Source organism: Chlamydotis macqueenii, chromosome 12 (genome assembly GCF_036417535.1).
Source record: "Chlamydotis macqueenii isolate bChlMac1 chromosome 12, bChlMac1.mat, whole genome shotgun sequence".
Classification (NCBI taxonomy): Eukaryota; Metazoa; Chordata; class Aves; order Otidiformes; family Otididae; genus Chlamydotis; species Chlamydotis macqueenii.
Genome location: NC_141567.1, coordinates 10,131,201 through 10,150,642, shown reverse-complemented (window position 1 = coordinate 10,150,642; position 19,442 = coordinate 10,131,201). Strand labels below are relative to the sequence as shown.

The window sequence follows — 19,442 nt, the reverse complement described above, 5'->3', positions numbered from 1 at the left end:
ATTGTTCATGGCATGGGAGATGCATCACAGACACTTGTTGATGGTCGTTCCAATCTTTTGGAAATCAGTTGGTGTTCTGACTCTGATGTTTCCTTTTTTTAAATGGTCTGAAGGTTAAACGGTTGAAAAATAAACTTAACGCTGTATTTAATAATCAGAGGCCAATTTATGTTCAGGTTTTTTTTATTATTCAGTATGAATTTTTGGAATGAAGTCTCTGTTTGATAACATGGAAGGGGAGAAAAGCTATCATGGTCAGATTGCATGATGAAGTTTAATTGTCATTCAGTTTGAACTAAATGACTTATCCTGGGGGAATGTGGGAATAAAGAAGTTGACGCTAGCTTGCTTACATTACCTAAAATTTGATGCACGTAATCAGCAGTCTACTGAATATTAGTAGCTTATATATTATACTCTTTTCCCCATTATTATTTCCATAGCTTTTGTTTACCACATGGTTGAGGTTGAGATGAGTTAGTAATAATGTGGTTACCCATCTATGTCAGCTCTATTACTTGTGCCTGTTTCACATGTATGGTGTCTGGATGCTCTAACATCTCTTTAGAGGTAGGGAATTTCTTTTTCTTTTTGCCTCAGAACTTTCATTTACTGTTTTGTGTGTGACTGCATGATTCAGTTTTTTTCTGCCATTATTACGAGGCTCTAGATCCTTTCTTATGAAGTGAAAAAAGGGGAAGGAAGAAATATGGTAGGGAAGAGGAGGAGAGACTCTTTCTTCTGATTTGGGCAGTATTTGTTCAAAATTGATTTCCCTTCTGATTGATTTTGCCAACTGGAGAAATTTAATAAATTGGAGTATAATTTAAAACTGGTTTTGTTGCAGATCCAGTGCCTTACGTGCATTAATCTTGTTCTGTGTTCTGCGTGAGTGTATTACAATTCTATATAAGGATTTATTTGACAACATTATCTTTTTGTGGTTTCTAATGATTCTGCTGGGAGTGCCTAATTTATAGAAGTTGACAATGACAGAAACTAGGATGGAGGTCTAGGTTGTACCTACTAGCTAAGTCCCATCCACACTCGATCTGCTTCTTATCAAATTGAGAATATAATTATCTGTGCTTAACATGTCTTAGAACTTACACCAGTGCATTCAGAGTTTTGAGATACCTTTAATATTTGTGATTAGGGCTATCTGATATCTAAACATACTGATACCTTTAAAAATAACATGTAAAGGGAAGAAAAGCAAACAAATGCTCTTCTTTTCATTTGTGTAATTAATTTGAGAGTAAAAGTATTTTTGGACACTAAAATGTGTTGGAATGCATACTTATGTCCTTATGTGTATACTATGCCATCACATATAGACTGCATTTATGACACCCTTGGCTGTCTCATCTGTACTTTCCCTATCAATCTCTCTCCTCTGGGAATTTTTCAGACATTCCAAACCCTTAGATAGCTTTGAACAGCTGCCTTCAAGAAAAAAAAAAAAAAAAATCATAAAAATGTTTTCTTCTCCACCATCTGCTTTTCATTTTGTATTCTTAAGCCTCACTCTCTTTTGCAATAAAATAAAACAAACAGAAATACCACACTATCCCAAATTTCAGAGATACATATTCTTAATTCTGTCACAATGATTTTTTAAGAGATGATTTTTTAAAAGTAAAAAAGAAAAAGAAAAAAAAAATTGCTGAGAAGTTTATGGTGGGAATTTTGTTTTACTTTTTCCTGTTCTGTTCTATGACTTGTATTGTGTCTGTCCCAGGTTCTGGGTTCTGAAAGTCTGTGCTTCAAATTCTGACATTCTATCCTGGGGGCTTCTCTTCAGCAATTTTTAGAGAGATTTTTAATTTATGTATAGTTTTCTTACTCTTTAGAGTTGAACATTTGTATTCAAGGTAAGCATGATAACTGTGTTCGAAATGATTTCCTCAAGTTCTAAGAAGAATTTTGATGAAATGAAGGGTCTCATAGCAATATTTTAAATTAAGTCTCTTGCAGTATGTGTTGTATACAGAAAAGCAACTGTGTTATGATAAAAAAAAAAAAAAATCTTACTGACAGTGAGTTGGTCTCAGCTACATAATCACCTTGGGGCTTTCTGCCCCTAATTAATCTAATTAATCCAGTTAAGGGCAGAGTAAGCATCCAGTGAGTATCTCTACTGGCTAGACGTAAAAACTTTGACACTTCAGTAGTGGGTTCTTTCCCTGTTTGGGAGTGTGGAATAGTTGATATGGGGATGTAATTCAATCTTTTTTTTTTTTTTTTTAAGAGATCATATTTATATGCCTGTTCTGTAAAGAAAAATTGCTGCTGTAGTGCTTCCCAATGTTTTCTTCCTCGAATCATTCATTACTACTGCTGCTATTCAGGAAATCTTCAACTGTTTGTAAGCATGGATATTACAGTAAAGAGAGGAAGTAACTTGCCCAAGGCTACTAAACAAGCTAAAACTACTAACAGGGTACTTCTCTTTTTAAGGTTCTGTTCATCAGACTGTGTGCTCGATACTGTTGACTGAAAGAATCCTAAACTGTCTTAGTGCTAAGAATGGTTGTTCTTGCCTCCATCGTATGAGCAGGTTTACCAATGAGTAGATAGAAATTGCATCAGAATATTAAAATTATTTTTGTTGTTGTTGTCTCAGTTTTAAGTCTCTTGTCCATTATGAAGTTATTCACTTTATGTAAAGGTAGCTATAGCAAGCAAAGACTTTTCCCTGCATTTGAACACCTGCCAAAAAGACTATGTTAAAATAATAAAGATACCACAAGTAATTTAAAATGACAGTATTTGATCCCTATGTATATGGAAAAAAAAGCCTGGTATTTTTTTCTAACTATCTTGGTATAGATAAGCCTAGATTAGTACACAGCATGCTTAGTCTTAGCTGTCATTCTAGCTCAAGGTAAAAAGCAATTTTGAAAACTGGCTTGGCTCTTTTATGAAAAAGTGAGAATTCACACATCAGTGGGACAAACTTGACTTATTTTAACAAAATAAACAGAAGTTTAACATGATGGACTCTTCCTAAACATGGTAGAGGAAGAGTTTCTTAATTTTAACCGACTTAAAATACATAGTATCATAGGGACAAAAGGTGTTCTGCATAAGTTTTTACGTATGCCAAATGTAGTATTCTAATGACTGTGATTTAATTTATTTTTAAATAAATGACATTTCCAAATACTAATGTTTTAAAATACAATGTAGGCCTTTAACTCAAGAAGAAATAGCTCATCGACGTGAACTTGCGAAACGAAGACATGCAGAAAAATTGGCAGCAAGTCAAGGAGAGAAGATGTCAGAAAAACCCTCAAGTGAAAATTCTTCTGAAGTAGCTGTGAACACTGGTGATACGAAAGGTGTGTAATGCTCTGCTATCTATTTTTCTTATATGGCGTTTAATAGTAGAGTCTAGGTGTTGTCAAGGGGCTGTGTACCTTACAAAGAATCATCCACATGCCAACCCCAACAGTTCAATAGATGGAACTGAACGAAGAGTGAGGAGGGATTTGTAAGAAAGCTGATAGTTCATAAATGCTGTAATAGTGCCATGGATGCCTGTTCCTAAAGCCTGAGCATGTGCTTGATCTCACTATTTTGAGTCACTGAAGACAAATGATATTTCAAGTAGATGCTCTGCTGAAAAATTTAATAATTTTCCCTCTAAGTAGGAAGGTGTGATGATTGACTTTTGCCCTTTAGTATAGGATAGAAAGATTCAAGCTTGTTTAGCTTACTGCTAGAACCTTGTTATAGTCTTGTTACTAGCATACTTTATGCCAATATAACTTGAATTCTATTAAACTTTTATGAAAATAACTGTTTTGTTAAAAAAAAACCAAACAGCCTAATAACAAATTCATAGAAAAGCAGTGTGTGAGCAACAAATTGAGTTACAATGGGGCATTCTTGCTGTCTTTTAATGCATCGCCAGATGTGATAGGATAATATGTGATTGGTTATATTTTACCTTCAGGTGATGAACAGAAGCTGCTTTTCTACTTCATGTATTTTTGATGTATTTGTCTAACTTTGATTAGGTGAAGAGCAACAGCTTACTGGTCAAGTAGAGATCACGACCTCAAAGGCAATGCAACAGGAAGCAGACAACAAGGAGTCTTTCATTGCTTTTGCTAGAGTATTCAGTGGTGTGGTTCGAAGAGGGCAAAAGATCTTTGTTTTAGGACCAAAATATGATCCTGCTGAATCTTTGCATAAGGTAAGAGGTGACAATGAAATGTTACCATAACTTGGGATTCTTTTGAAACACTGATGATTTAACTTTTTACATGTTGCTCACTCAAAAAAAAAAAAAAAAAAAAAAGTTCAAGTGAAAAATTCCAGAGAGTATCAAAGTAATTTAGGTAATTTTGGTAATAGCTGATTGTGTCCATAAACTAGTTGAAAACTAACATTTTCAAAATATTTTAAGTAGTGTTGCATCCAGTATGTCATACTTAGCATTGAAAAAAATGGTGTTAAATATTTTGAGATTATGGTCATAGAAGTTCATTGGTTATGAATTTACTTTAAAACAGCAGTGACAATGAAAATAGAGCTGTGAGTATTATGCACTTAAAAATTACCAAAGAAAGCATTATTTTTTAGTTTTCTTGATAACATTTGTTCGTTTGCTACAAGACTGGATTTTTGGAAGGAGGAAAAAGTATTTTCAAGTATATGTTGGTTTTTAATATCTAACTTTTGAAATAAAAGTGCTTTAGAATATATTTCTTAGCTTTGGAACGCAAGGAAGTTTTGAGGAAGAAGTTTGTGTCAGTACTAAGTGATAAATATCTAACACTGGTTGTATTACTTGATGTAGCTGTCATCCCAGTGTTCTGCTACAGATGATCTGCCATTAGTACCTCATATGACGTGCTGTACATTGGAGAATCTCTACTTGCTTATGGGAAGAGAACTTGAAGATCTTGAAGAAGTACCTGCAGGAAATGTTCTGGGTAAGATGCAATTAGTATTTAATTTTCTAGAGCTTTAATCCTTATATCATAAAAAAACACACTGAAATTGTTCTGATGTGATTAATAAGATGTTGACTTAAATGTATGAATGTTTTTAGGTATGTTGTGTATGCAAAAAATGAAGACAGTCTAATTAAACTGTGATTTTTGTGGACTTTGATTTGTGAGGAGGAAAAGATGCATGAATAGGAGAAAACTAGGGATTACACTAGCCTTATTTACTGTTACCCTCAGGCTGGAGTACTGCCAGGTAAGTATCACTGCCAGGAATTGCCAAAGGCAGCAATAAGGTCTCATGTTGTATAAATTGCAAGGATTATTTATAGTTTTTTCCCAAAAGTGGAAATCCTGTAATGTGACTTCTCTAGTGATGCAGATAATTCTAGTTTTATTTATGTGCCTGCTTGAACTGTAGTACTAAAAAAATTATTTCTTCTCTGGCTGTAGCAAATTTTGAACTTTATCTGTGGACAAGGTACTGAGTGATAAGTCATCCTAATCGTTGAGTTATGCTCTTTTGTGCTAGATTCTAAGCTGCTTTGCTTTAGAGTATGAATGGCATTCTTTGGTTTTGTCCTTCATTTTTCTTTTTTAATATCAAAACTAGTATTTAGAATCTAGAAAATGTTAATTTTCAAAGTTATTTGGTTCTTTTTTTTTATTTTGTGAATGAAAATGTATGACCTACAGCAAAATATAAGATTATTTTTCATGTCTATTGTCTGATTTTTAGAAATGTATAGTAAATATAGTAAATTAAAAATACATGTACTTTGTCAGGTTGGATTTTTTTAATCTAGGCAGTTAACCATGTTAGTGGCTTTTAGCATGTGCTTGGTGTTCAGAATGTAAGCAGCTGGTGAATTAGTTTTATTTGGAAGCTTAATATTTTAAAATTCTGAGTTATACTTTATTCCATTCTGATACCCAAGTTGAACATTTTCAGTATCAAAATGTATTAAGTATATAGTCTGTTTACTTAAAAAAAAAAAAAAAGTTTTCAGAAAAAGCCACAACCCCAAAACACTGTGCAGTAAAATTGAAGAGATATCATCTTTCTGCTTGTCAAATAATAAATACTCCTGGAGCTGCCTCCTGCAGAGAAAAATATACTATGAGAAATATATTATGTCTTTAATGTTAAAAGTTGAACCAAATTTCAAGAAATGTTTTTGTAACCGATTAATTTTACCAAAAAGATGTGAGTAGTCTCTGCTGCTGAAGCCTACTCTTCAGTGGGGTCTAGCTTTTCCCTGAAGTAAAGCGTGTTAGTTAAGTAGTACAAAAGTTCTAAATTGTAACACAATTCTTTAGAAGTTTAAGATCAGAATTAACAGACAGAGCTCTTAGCGAAACTAGCTTTTTACCAGATCACTGTCTGGTCTTTTTATATATTGATAAAACAGGTTTTCATTTTTACCTAGAGCATACAAGCTCAAGTATATATGTGTGTGTATATATATTTTTTTTTTTTTTTTAAAATCTGATGTCATTTAAAGTAATTTTTAAAACTAGACAGCCCAGGTATGTTCTTGTTCGTTTGTTTCTCCCATTTCCATGTAAAGCTGCGTTGTTAATTTATGTAAATTCAATAAACACTTCTACTGATCTGATGCTGATTTACCACACTCAGGAGAAAATGCAATACATTTATATGAAAGGAATCTATAACAATGGTGGTGCAAGACTTTTATTATTCCAGTTAGTAACAGTGATTTCTGTTTCAAGGGTCATTTGTCTTTCAGCTTTAAAACATACAGCAGTGAATTCTCTCCAGCCATATAAGGAAATTGCTTGTAGATTATCTAATAAATTAAGGGAACTTTTCTGAAAGCTCTGCAGTTTTACTCTGTATAATTAAATTATTGCTATAAGGAATGCACAGTTAATCACAACTGCCTATTTCCACTTTTAAACTTGTGATATACAGTTTTTTCCAGATTTTTTTTTTCTTTTGGGTTCTTTTGCTATTATTTCTAGGTTGCTTCTTACAAAGAAGAATCTGCTTGGTCCTAGTGAGCAGCCTTTTTATTCTTTATACTGGCTTATGCAAAGTTTTAATTGTCAAAGACATGGCTTGATACATAGGTTGTTCTGGTGAAGATGAAAAGATTTTATCCCTTGTTCCTTGTGTTCAATTAGTATTTCCTTAAAATACTAATGTCTTAATAATTGATAGAAGTCTGAGAAACTTGTAGAAAAATATTGTAAGAGGAAAAGGTAATGAAGCAATGTATTTGAACTATAAAGCTGTCACACAGAATTCAAGAACATCCAGCTGAAACACAATACTCTGTCCCTGTCTAATCTGCATAGCCATTCTGTGGCAAGCTTTGGAAAGTTACTTTCTGGTATTATGCTGAGTTCCTGGAAGTCAGGAGAGACAGACTGCTTTGCATTAGTTAATTTGTATTGCAAGTTTGCAGCTCAAATGCTTTGTCAAAACTATTTGTCTAAAAGCTTTAAGCAGTATGTGATTTTCAAGTAAAGGCAAACACAAAATATTGCCTCCTTCAACATAGCTGTTTATAATTCACAATTTTTTTTTCTTTACAATCTCTGTGACTACTATACATTTTCTGTATTCCTGGAGTAGGAGGTGAAATATGATTTAAAACAAATGAAAAAGTTCTTCAGAACCAAAGATAATATAGTCTTTATAGTAAATCTTTTAAAAATGATTTATCAGAATATTGTATGAGAAGAGTAAAATTTTTGTCTCTGACAAAAACACCTGGTTTGTCGAATTTGTAGTTTAGAAGCACTGTTGATTTTTCCACTCAGAGCTAAAAAGGAGTGTTTGAACAAAATGCCTTCTGAGGAGAGAGTACTGTCTTGTTTTTAACTTTTTTTTTCCCCCCTGTACTTGTGTTAGAGGTCCTGTGCCAGCAGACAAGAAATTATACTTGTTAACTGGTGCTACGAGGTTCTACTTTGTAGTACTTTGAATGAAAAGAGACCTTGGAGGAGAATCTAGTTACCGGAGCAGTGATACTAGATTAGCGATGTGACCTGGGGTTCCAAATGGCACTTGGTTTTAGTTGAAACTGCTGAATGAAGAACATGGTAGTCATTGGAAGGGGCCATGAAAAGTATCTTGAGGTTTAATTTGTAAAAATGTTGTTGAAGTACTGATCCAAAAATAAAAAATGTGTCTCGATACACTGTTTCAGGAATGGCTTATTTTTCTGAATCTTGTCACAGGCCTTTTGCATGGTGCACAGTTGCTGAATTCGAACCTCCCTGTGGTCATCAGGTCTGAGAGTCCTGGGAGTGAGAGCCTTGCCTTGCAAATGGGCCACCTGCTTGTCCTTATTGCAGTGCTGGCCTTCTCTGTGTCACTCTGTCCTGTCCTAAGGGCCATATGAACTTCTGTACCCGCTTCACTTGTCTTGCAGTTGGGCTGATACTTTATATCTTAACAGAAACAGTGTTATCTGTTTTGTAAATTCGAGCTAGGTGTATCAAAATCATGCTTAAATTCCAAATATAGGTGTACTCTGTGCTTGCAAATGTTAAATGCGATAATTATGTGTGTCACCTGAATCTATATCTCAAAATCAGTTGAGATCTTTTGATTCCGAGACATCTTGGGCACATTTTGTGCTCCTCTTTTGAAAACTGCATGAATATCCATTGGAAAAAAAAGTATCCATTGGAAAAAAAGTGTTGTATCATAGGCGTTGGACACAAGTCTATGTGCTGTTTTGAAAATAACTGTCCTTCTGTGTCTTTATGGAGAGAAACAGTACTTGAATATTGAGTCCCAAAGACTGTTCGACTGATGTATCACTGCATGTTCTTAGTGACACTATAAGCAATACTGACCTATGCTGGCATAACCTAGTGCTATGCAAATAGCAAGCCTGTAATTACCCTGCTCTCTTTAAAGGTTTGTCCTTCTTTACCATGACAAGAATATACCAGAGAAAAGAGATTGATACAGACAATTGTCTGGCTATCCAGATGTGTTTAGCTTCTTTAGTTTATTGAGTGTTACAGAAGTTTAGGTTCTTGCTGGGACACTCCCCCTAGTTGTACGGGGAACATCCATGGTACTGGAGGTTCCTGCTGCCATGCAACCATCTTCTCCAGATGTGTGATTTGACAGGAAGTGAAACCCTGGCTGTAGCATGAGATCTCTTGATCTCTGGTTTAGTTACCATGGCTCTACTTGCTAGTGTCTAGTTTCTCTTATAAAAAGGAAAACTATAACTGGTTCAGTCATGAAACGTTAATTGACTTAATTTGGATGCTGTGTGTAAGTTCTCCTGTTTGCAGAGTGGTGTTAGGTATTCTTTAACAAACTGTAGAGACTGAGAATGCAGGTACAGAAGCAGAAAAATTAACACTAGCAGAAACAATTTTTTTTTCAATTTTTTTTTTTTTTTTTTTTTTTTTTTTGGTTAATGAAAGGTGTAGGGAAGCAGTATTTATTATGTCATTTCATGAGTGAAAAAATGCTACTTTACCAGGAGGGAGAACACTAACTGAAATTTAAACAGGCTTGAAAGTTCCACAAAGGAGATTATTACAGGCAAGCTTTAAATTATTTTGGTTATGTTTCTTTGTTAAGAGTATTTTGTCTACATCAAGACTACCTCTATCACACCAATAAGTGTTTTGAAGCATTAATAAGTCTGTATTCTGGGGAATGCAAGAGAAAGTAAAGATGGTTGATTTGCTTGTTCCCATGTAAGAATCTCATTTTATATATATATATGTGTGTGTATAAAAGGTATTTACTTATTTATTTACTTAAACCAGGGAAAGGAAAAGTACAAATACAGGAAAAGGATCATTTTTTTAACACTTGTTCTGTTATTTTTGTGGTTGAAGACAAGAAAAAGAACTTGATGGGAGGATCCTCAAAGTGACAAAGGAAAAAAATAGGAGGCAATATGGGAGGAAAAAGTAATTCGGGTTCTTGAGTGCATGCCCTCCAGATGCACATAATTGCTTCCTTCCCCCCGCTCTCCATTTCTCTCATTGCTGTCCTGTAATTGAGGGCAAAATGCCTTTTTTTGTTCTATGCAAAAAAATGAAGGTTTTCAGTAGTAAACCAGTTGTTGGAGATAGTGTAAAAATGTATTTTTAAATAGGCAAAAAAGAGGTAGTGTGTTTTTGTGATGATATCATTCACAGATGGAAGGGCTACAATTCCCGTGCTGGGTATTGATTCTTATTAAGTAATTTAAGCAAACACTGATGTAAAACCCAAGGAACATGTTTCTGAACACACTGGTTTAGGTACTTGTACAAGTACAGTCATGTTTAGGTACTTGTATAAGTGAGTAATCTGAGTTGTTTTTTTAAACTTGGCTCAGTCTCATGTTTTTCTGAATAAACAATTGAAGGATCATGAAGTGATAAATTTTTGTTAATTGGAATAAAATTTATCTCAAGGCATGTTGCACATGCACACTCACATGAGTTCAGAATAATGTGCATCTTAAAATTGGCATGTATACTGCTTTTTATCTGCAAGTACCACAACAATAGCCTTGTGTTTGCTATGATATAAACCCCAGATTTTTCTTACAGCTGCCTGTACAACTATTTAAGTGCTTTTTGTGTTTTTTTTGAATACAGTTAAAAGCAAAGCTTTTCCCTTACCATTAGATTTGTAGTGCTTTAGTGTGATGCTCATAGGAGGCTAGAGGATTTCCTGAGCATTTTCAAATGCAGTTAGCTATGTGAGTATCAAGTGTTCTACCAAATTAAGAGCATTTGTTTCTTTAACTTACTGGGTGATGGTGATAAAATCTGGAATCTACAAGTCATTCCTGTTGCCAGCTCACTATGAACTGACTTCCTACATGACAGACTGCTGTGTACCTTGGTTTTTCCATTTCTAAAATGCTTATTTTCCCATACAATGTTCTTTCATGTTTTAAGTATTTCTAAAGCACTTCTAGGATTCTTGACATGTAAACAATATGATGTGGGAAATGTTGGTGATGATGGGCTCATAGTTCTGGATTTTTTTTGTACCTTTCTGAAGATAGGTGCCGTACAGCTGCAGTTAGTGTGAAGAGCTGGTATGCAGTAGTATAGCTAACATCATTTCAAGGTGTGTAACAAGCATTTTATTCCTTTAGGGCTTCATTGAACAATTTAGGAGCTTTTAATAAGCAACCTCTGTTAAGAGCAAAGAGCAGCTGCAAGCAGTGATGCCATTTTAAAGGCCCAGAATGGCTTTCCAGGACTGATGCCAACTAGCAAGCATTACCACCTTCTGTGAAAGCCCCAGGAACAGTCCTGCTGTTGCACCAGCCTTTTATTTCTGTGCAAACACTTGGTAGGCTAATTTCACTCTCTGAATCAGTAATGTGATTATTTAAAAAAAATTAAAAATATAATAGGCAGCTTGAAGTGATTCCAGCTGCATGGGCCGTCTCATCTCAGCACGCTATGGTCAGTGAACACAGGAGGGCAGTCTTTCTCAATGTTACTGAAAAGAGTGACTGAAACAAAGAAAACTCAAACCTTTGTCTTCGGTTTTGGAATACTCACAGTTTTTATCTCTACCCACCAACTTACAACTCCAATAAAATAATCTTGCATTTTTAACTAGTTTAGAGTAATCCAGCATTGTTCTGGGTAAGGTGTATAATTGAATGGATTTTGGTCCCGAATGACGTTTTGTCTCTGAACTGCTGAGTCTACCTGACGTCATTGTAGCTATATTAATTTCCTTCCCAATTAATATTTTATGAATAGTTAAAGTGTTGAAAAAATTAAATATGTTTAAGTTGTTTATTTGAGCTAAAGACTTAATAGTTAATCTTGTTTGGCCTCTTTCAGTGCTGGAAACTGAAACTATTTTCTTAGCTCTAGTTTAGTGTCCTGGACTTAGTCCCTTTGCAGTTACTGCTCTTTACTGTGTGTGGTTCCAACAAGCAGGTTGAGTAATTTGTGTTGCTTATTGGGTAAGGTAACATAACATGGTAGGCAGCTAATGAACTAATATCAAATAAAATTAAAAGTGTGTTTTCTTGTTTCCTTTACCCTGTTTGCCTTACCATTTCTGCTGGTTTATTTGTGATTCCCTTTCAGGAGATTTGACTTGACAGACTTCATTGCAAAAGAAATAAGTGATTCATTATCTTGTTTTCAAATCAATATCAACATATAACTAGAGGGGAAAAAAATATAACATGTCTTAGGTCAGAGATACCGCACTGACATGTGTCTTTATTGACCCAGCTATGATTTTTTTGGGGAAGAATACTTTGAATGGTTAATAGTTTCCTTATAAAGCCTTTTTAGGTTGAGTGGTTTTTTTTTTTAATTTCTATTGAAGGATTTAAACTGCTTTTTGAGTAGCTGTGTTTTTTTTCTATTTTTCTGACTGTAGCTTCTTAAGACTATAAAAGGAAATCACAAGTGTAGTAATTCTTTCTTAAGAAAACCACTTCTAAATTCTCTAGTGGTTCTGGAATGTTCTATGCTCTAATTTTCAGGAGTTTATTATGAGATCTTAAAAATGTGTTTAGTCTTGCTACTGGAATATAGGGATTTTTATCATATTTAAAAATTCATCTGTGTAACATTATTTAAGCTTAAGTCATAATACATTCATCTAGGAAAAAATGCCTTTAAGTTAGCTCTTGGCCACTGTTGGATTATAATGTCAAAAAATTCAAATAATTAAGTTTTTGAGGAAAGGAGAGAAAGCAGTGAAACATTCTGTATCATTTTTAAGGCAGATTTTTGTTAATATAATCTGTAAAATCTCCATTTTCATGTAAATGAAAATCAGATTTCTAAATAATCTTCCAAATACGAGGCAAGCACCCCTGACTCTTTGGGGTTTGTATGCAGGCAGATACTTGCCAATGCTTGAGGTTTTTCAAATAGTACCAGAAGGAAAAGTGCCCAGACTTGTCGGTGTTCGTTGTTGCTACTTATACGCCTGTGGGCAGCAGTGGGACTAACAAGAATCAAGACAATTTCATACCATTGCTGCTTGAAGAAACTCCCAGCACAGCAGCAGGCACGTGTTCTGCAGCTCCTTAATAGAAAAGATCTAGAAAGAGACTGGAAAGAGGGTTTGAGGTGCAGGCAGTCACTCCTTTGTTTGCTTCAGAAAGAAATAATTTTTGGCCTTGGGACATCAAATTTATTAAATGCCTATTACTACACCATTATACATTGATCAGAATTCAGGGCCAGTGTTAAAGACCAACTCCTTTTCCTTGTGTAAGGGTGGAGAATTGACTTCTGTAGTCATTGCCTCTGGGCAGATGTTACTCAGCCTTTCAGTAGCTGTTTGTGGGTTAGGTCCCAGGTACTAGCTGGCTTATCTCCAAAATTTCCGAATCTTCTGTGTCACTACTTGATTTGGTGTGATTTTTCAAGTCTCTTTAAAATGAGAGGATAGGGATTTTCAGCAGTATTTCACAGTTGCTTTTTTTAGTCAGTATCAATGTGTTATTTTTAGTCTTTCCCTATATGAAACTGAATGTGTCCATAAATAAAGGGAGAAGGGTTATCTACAGAAACAGCAATATTTATTACTTGACTAATGAACCTCTTATTTTTTCCAATACTGTAGGAGAACAAGAGTGTTAAAGTAGTTATGTCACCAATGTAAAATGGTAATAGAATGTTAAGGTGAAGTCTTGGGATGATTGGCTGAGCTGACATCTGTAATGTTGCGTTTGGGATTTTTCCCAGCATACTGAGATAGGTTACTGATGATTTTGGGAAATTACCTCATGTTCTCATTTGAAGAGCCTGAAAACTATACCCTCCCTCAATCTGCTTATAAAAATTACTTGGAGCATGCTTTTGTGTTTGTTTTTTGTTTTTGTTTTTTTTTTTTCCAAGCAATATCCTCTTTAAAACTAGAATGTCAGTATTGTTTAGTAGGTGGCAGTTGATAGTATAGCCATGTGCTTTCCTTCCTTAGGATGTGGTTTGAACAGGAACCATCAGATTTACCTTGATTGGTTGAACATCTCTAAAGAGACTTTTAGCATCCATTACTAAATGAGGATCCATGATAGATGAACCAAAATGACTTCAGTTTTGTACTCAAAGTTGTCAGAATTCAGTTTTTAAGAATACCCTGCCTGTTAGTGCCACTATGAAATACGGTACGAAGAAGTGTGAAACATTGGTTCAGGGATGAACTTGGACGCTGAGGTACTGGAGTAAATGGCTGAGAGGTCCTGCAGGCATGCCTAATTTGAGGAAATAGTGTTTAAGGTTCAGTTTTCCAGAGAGGTGTAAATTACCTGATTTAACAAGGATCTGTATCTAGACTAAGTAATTGAACCTTTATCCCTCTGCACAAAATGGTATTAGGCTTGTTTTCCTACTTCTGATTTAAACACGCTGGAGAATTCCCTTTGCAGAAGTAGTTTGCTGTGAACTGAAACTTTCAGAAAGCTGTTTTAAAGGAACATTTTCTTTGTTTAACGTGGCCATGGATTTTCTAAAATTCAGACTGAGGACATGCAGTGTCATTTCAGGAGTAGGTACAAAATAATTACTTTAAGCATAAATGAGTTTGAAAATATCTGCTGTAAAATCATGTATAGCAGTTCAGGTGTAAAAAAAGACCTTAAATCAAATCTGTTTAGGAATGTGTGCAATTACCAATGCGGAAAAGAAGTTTTATTCTTAAAAAAAATTAAGTTTTGCAATGATATTTGTGGAAAAGACATCTCTAATCTTACAGTGATGATGTGCTTGAATCAGATAGTGACGTTTTTAAAAGAAGTGTGTACTTTTAATCAGCTGGCAATTCCTTTTAGCTGGATAAAGTTCAATTTCTATCAGGTGAATTAAGCGTTTCAGCTTCATTGCAAAGGTAGTCAGATCATGTATTAAAAGGTAGTGTAAAATGTAGATTTTTGTCATAGTATGAAGTCATAGTATACTTTGGGGCAGATGGATAACTAAATAAAAATTTGACTGGGATACAATCTCATACGTATTATCATCTAGGCTAGACTTTCACTTATGTGTGGAATTGCAAAGACATTGTAGGGTGTAAAAATTTACATTAAATCATGAAATTATCCATTTGGATAATCTTTTGTTTTCTATATATTAGAGATGTATTTTGGATGTGTGTATCTTTCCGCTCCTAACATAACCTCTCTTGCCAGCCCTCGTATACAGCGCTGCTTCTTTATCCTTTTGCCATCTCTCTCAGGTCAATGTGCTTTTCCCAAAGCATCCTTAAATAACACAAACTATCTGCCTGGATATTTATGTTAATAATACAAAATAGTTTCATTTTTGATGCTTATAGTGTTGAAGTATACCATGTGTAACTTCAGGGGAGAAGAAACTTGGATCTGGAAATTATAGTTCCGTTTTCTCAGAACATTATCCTCTCTGTGCTCTGGAGGAAGCAGTGACTGGTGGATAAAAGAAGTTTTTCTAGGCAGTGTCAGTTTTGTTTGTCTCTTAAATCTTACCTTTTTCAGTTTTAGCACCTCAGAAAGTTGTTCTCTGCATATGTGGTTTTTAATGATAGAAAATTTATAACTCTCTTGATTTTGTAATGTTCTGTTTCTGTATAATCTCTTTTCCAAGGTTATGCAAAATCGAAACTCCTTTATATGGCTTTGAATAAGGCTTTTTCCCGTCTTTATACTTTAAACAAATACCCTGCAAACAGAACAGCTCTGAAGAAAAAAAAATTGATAGTTTTCTTTGTTTTTCACTGAGTTTCAGTTTCTTAAGACATGTGCACAACTGTCGGATAGAGACTGCATTTTAAGTTGAATACCAAATGATCTCAATATTCAGAGCATCTGAATTATGATGATGATGTTTTTTCTTACAATACAAAAATGTGTAGCTATTTCAATTTTGGGTAAAAGTCTCACATGGATTCACAGCACTGTCAGTGTAGAGAAAACTTTGGATTATGGTTTTTAATGTGCATTTCTTCATGCAGAAAATCTACAAGTGTTTTGACTCTAAATTAAATTAATTTCACGGAGTATTCTGAAAGCCAAAAATCTGCAGTCAATGTGGTACCTTCTTAATAGCTCAGCTCAGAAATAATGTACTGGTTTCAGAGGCAATGTGGTGTCAAGTAAAGCCCCTGTCATGAAAACATCTTGTTTAGCTTCCTTTTTTTCTTTGATACTTCCTTTGTCTTGAGAAAAGCTACTGTTTTATATGAAAAAGAGATGGGAAAATTCTCCTCTCTTAATGTTTCTTTAACTTTCATGGCTACACTAATTGCCTTCTGCACGGAGTAATAGCCAGGCTGGAGAAATTAGGCTGGACCTCCCTCAGCTGTCTTTGGAGTGTTAACATGGCTCTGAAATCTACCCTTTTTCCCTGAAGCTCCCCACCCCAAATCTTAGTGTTATCCTCATGTTTTCTCTTTGGATTCCACTTTTCTCTCTGCCATTCCATGTGCTATTCTACCTCAGTTTTATTTTGATTACCTTAGTTATCCCATGTCAATAAAGTAAGACTATTAGAGAATATTTTAGTTGACCACAACCTAGGCAGATGCAAAAGCTCTTCTCCTAGCTGGCATTGTTTATGCAATATAAACCACTAATCCATGAGGGCAATTTATTTGAATGTGGTTTAAATTCCTGTTGGAGCACTTCCTAATCCTAGCCAGGCCTCCAATGTAACGGAGAGAGGAACAGGATACGTACGCACTTTCACACCCGCATGTGAAGAAGTGTTTGTCTTATTGTGTAATAGACCCAGGGCCTGTCATATACAGCATTCTTACAATAAATACCATCTGTGGTTGTGAAATGCCTCTATTTCTACATTTGGACTAGCCACAGAAGCCTTTTATTACTTAGTATCTCTCTCCTTTGTTTCCATTGTCTGTTGTTACCAAAATTTCTTCAAGGAGTTCAGAAGAAGCGAGGAGGAGGTTGCAGTGGGGGCATGGGAGTCTGAGTGAGGAAGACCAATTTGGAATTAATTCTGGACACAACCCCACTGGACATGAACACTGTTGCAGATAATTGAAATCCTGTGTAACAAAATGGGAAGGTTACAAAGTCAAGAGATTGTTAATAAAGGCTTTGTTTAAGTGAGTTGTTTTCTAAATATTTTCCTGAGATGTTGGTGGTGTTTCATGCTTCGCATTAACTTGCAGAAGTGTTGTGAGGGTTGTTTGGCCTGTATCAGGGTGTGAGTCATGGAGCTGGCTTTGGCTTGTGAGCTGTGGGGGGGAGGTCAGGCAGAGCTATATTTAGGAGCATCAACTGATGTCAAACTGTGGAGCACTGCTAAACAAGAGTGTTAAAGGGGCAGCACGGGGTAGTTTAGGCTCAAAGTTTAGATTGTTTGTAGTGGTTTATCATATAGTAAATAATTGGAAAAGCTGATATTTACTAGAAATATTCTTCTGCAGAGGTTGCAAGCCAAGCAGTGTGAATTTCAACTCTGTTTGTACTGACCTAGTAATAGCTAACTTCTAGTTTCATCTTACAGGTTTCAGAATCTGAATTTGTAAGGATTTGTTATGTATAAAGAATTGTTTAATTCCAGTTATGTGTAGATATGGGTAATGTTTGAGAGGCTGTTACCATTGAGTTTTTGTCTTAAGATGCAGAACAGCTGCTAACTTCATTTGATGGTATTTTGAAATTTTGGCATTGATACCTGGAACCAAATTTAGGTACCTTTTTGCATCTAATTATGACTAAAACAAATATGGTTCTTTGCTAACGTTTCTTCCTTCCTGCTACCTAATTTTCGCCAGTGAGATCTGTTATGTATTTGGGCAAAATTCAAGCCAGTGATTTTAAAAACATGAGAGGCTCCATTTTCCAAGGCTGCTCTTCTGTTCTAACTGTAACCTGGACTGTAGCTAGTGTTTTTGGTGGAGTTTTGCATTTGGTAACCTTCCCTTGTGCAGGCCTGTTTTGGTAGATGACTCGCCTTACTTGGTAGTGAGCATTTTATATTGCCATCTTTGTTTCTGGTCCTGTCTGTGTGAAGACTGTAAGATCACAATAGGAAAATTGCAGCAAATTTAAGGACTCCAGCTGAGACATGAGTGAAAGCTTTTCCTTACAGAATGGAGGGATTTCTGTCATCCTAATCAATTTGAAGCAGGCAGGTTTTTCAAAGGTATTTGATGTTGGTTTAAGAACACTGTTACTGACTTGAGTGTAGGCAGACCTGAGCCAAGACGATATACTGGCTGGGGAAATAGGAAAAAAAAGACACTAGAAATGTATAAATTACCCAGCTGTTTAGGTCAATATAAGGGTGATAGGTCAGTTTATCTATTACTGTCATTTTAAGCTTCATTGGCTGAAGTACTGTCATTGCCAACTTTGATAGAAGTCCGTTTCAGTGACTAATTTGATTTCTGAAATATGGTATTGAGCACCAAATATTCATTTAAATACTTGATGTTTTCTGGGTGTTATGTTAAGATTTACACAAGTCATGCTTCATGCAATATTAAAGGATTGCGTCAACCCTTGTGAGTTGCTTGACTTTGAACCCGTTACTCTAAATGCAACCGTGAACCTGCTGGTAGTTCTTGTTACGTCATTCATCGCACTTCTGCATCAGCAAAGACGTTCAAACTGGTCCTCCCCTCCTTAGTCTGCTGGAGCTGCTGAGGACAAGGAAGTTGAAGGCAAATGTGGTGAATGCTAAAGGCAACCTACACGATTCGTTGACGCAAAGAGCTGTGTATTGAGAAGCTTCCAAAATGGGACCTAAAATGTTTGGAATCCTGATGGTTATGTTTTTCTGAGCTTTTCCACAAAAGACTAATTGTTTTGTGATGTTCAAAGAGCAAGTTCTCCGAGCACTGGTACTAACAAAGCCTGGATTCCTGTGGACTGGTGTCCTTAAAATCCTCGGCTTCCCTCTAAGCTACGCCTATCCCGCAGTTGTGCGTGTCCCAGTTGGCCGGTCAGGATACGCATGCTGGTCGCCAGGCAGCTGCTTCCAAGCGGGATACATAATGATTGTGTTTTGCCTGCCCTTTTTTTCAGTGAGCTCACCAATTTTGGTCTCCCTTCAGTACTCAGCCATTGATTTTACATAACTTGTGGAAACTTAATTACATATGAATCCTCTCCTCTATCTCGCTGGTAAACTTAATGGAAGTTGACAACATGTTTAAAAGTTGTAGAGGGGAGACTGTGTGATTGCAGAAGTTGCGTTTACTTTGGAAATGAGACTAAAAACATACTCCATTTTTAACAGATTCTTTTGTGTACATAATCCCATCAGGAAGTATGACATACTGTGTTGGAAATGATGCTTCTCAACCAAAAAAAAAAAAAAGTTGTTTAAGTAATCAACCATTTTTAGCAGAAATGCTTTTCATTTTTAGTAGAAAATGTTGATCTACCCAGAACTCTTCCAAACATTTAAAGCTGATACCTAGCAGTGGCAAATGGCCACATTTCTTTTGTTCAGAACAGCAGCTGGCGTTATGTGTTTTAAGGTTTTGCTTTGTCTTGAAGCAGCAGCCGAGCGGCTGCTGTTGCTTGT

At 35.5% G+C, this 19,442-nt stretch overlaps 1 protein-coding gene across 2 annotated transcripts in view; it reads left to right on the top strand.

Annotated features, from left to right (window-relative positions):
• EFL1 (elongation factor like GTPase 1) overlaps positions 1 to 19,442 on the top strand; it is a 74,069-nt gene that overhangs the window by 16,768 nt on the left and 37,859 nt on the right. For both annotated transcript variants that reach the window (XM_086757484.1, XM_086757485.1), the window contains 3 exons: positions 3,193 to 3,344; positions 4,026 to 4,204; positions 4,811 to 4,946. In XM_086757484.1, coding sequence (XP_086613610.1) covers positions 3,193 to 3,344; positions 4,026 to 4,204; positions 4,811 to 4,946 — 467 coding nt within the window. The remainder of the gene's footprint in view (positions 1 to 3,192; positions 3,345 to 4,025; positions 4,205 to 4,810; positions 4,947 to 19,442) is intronic.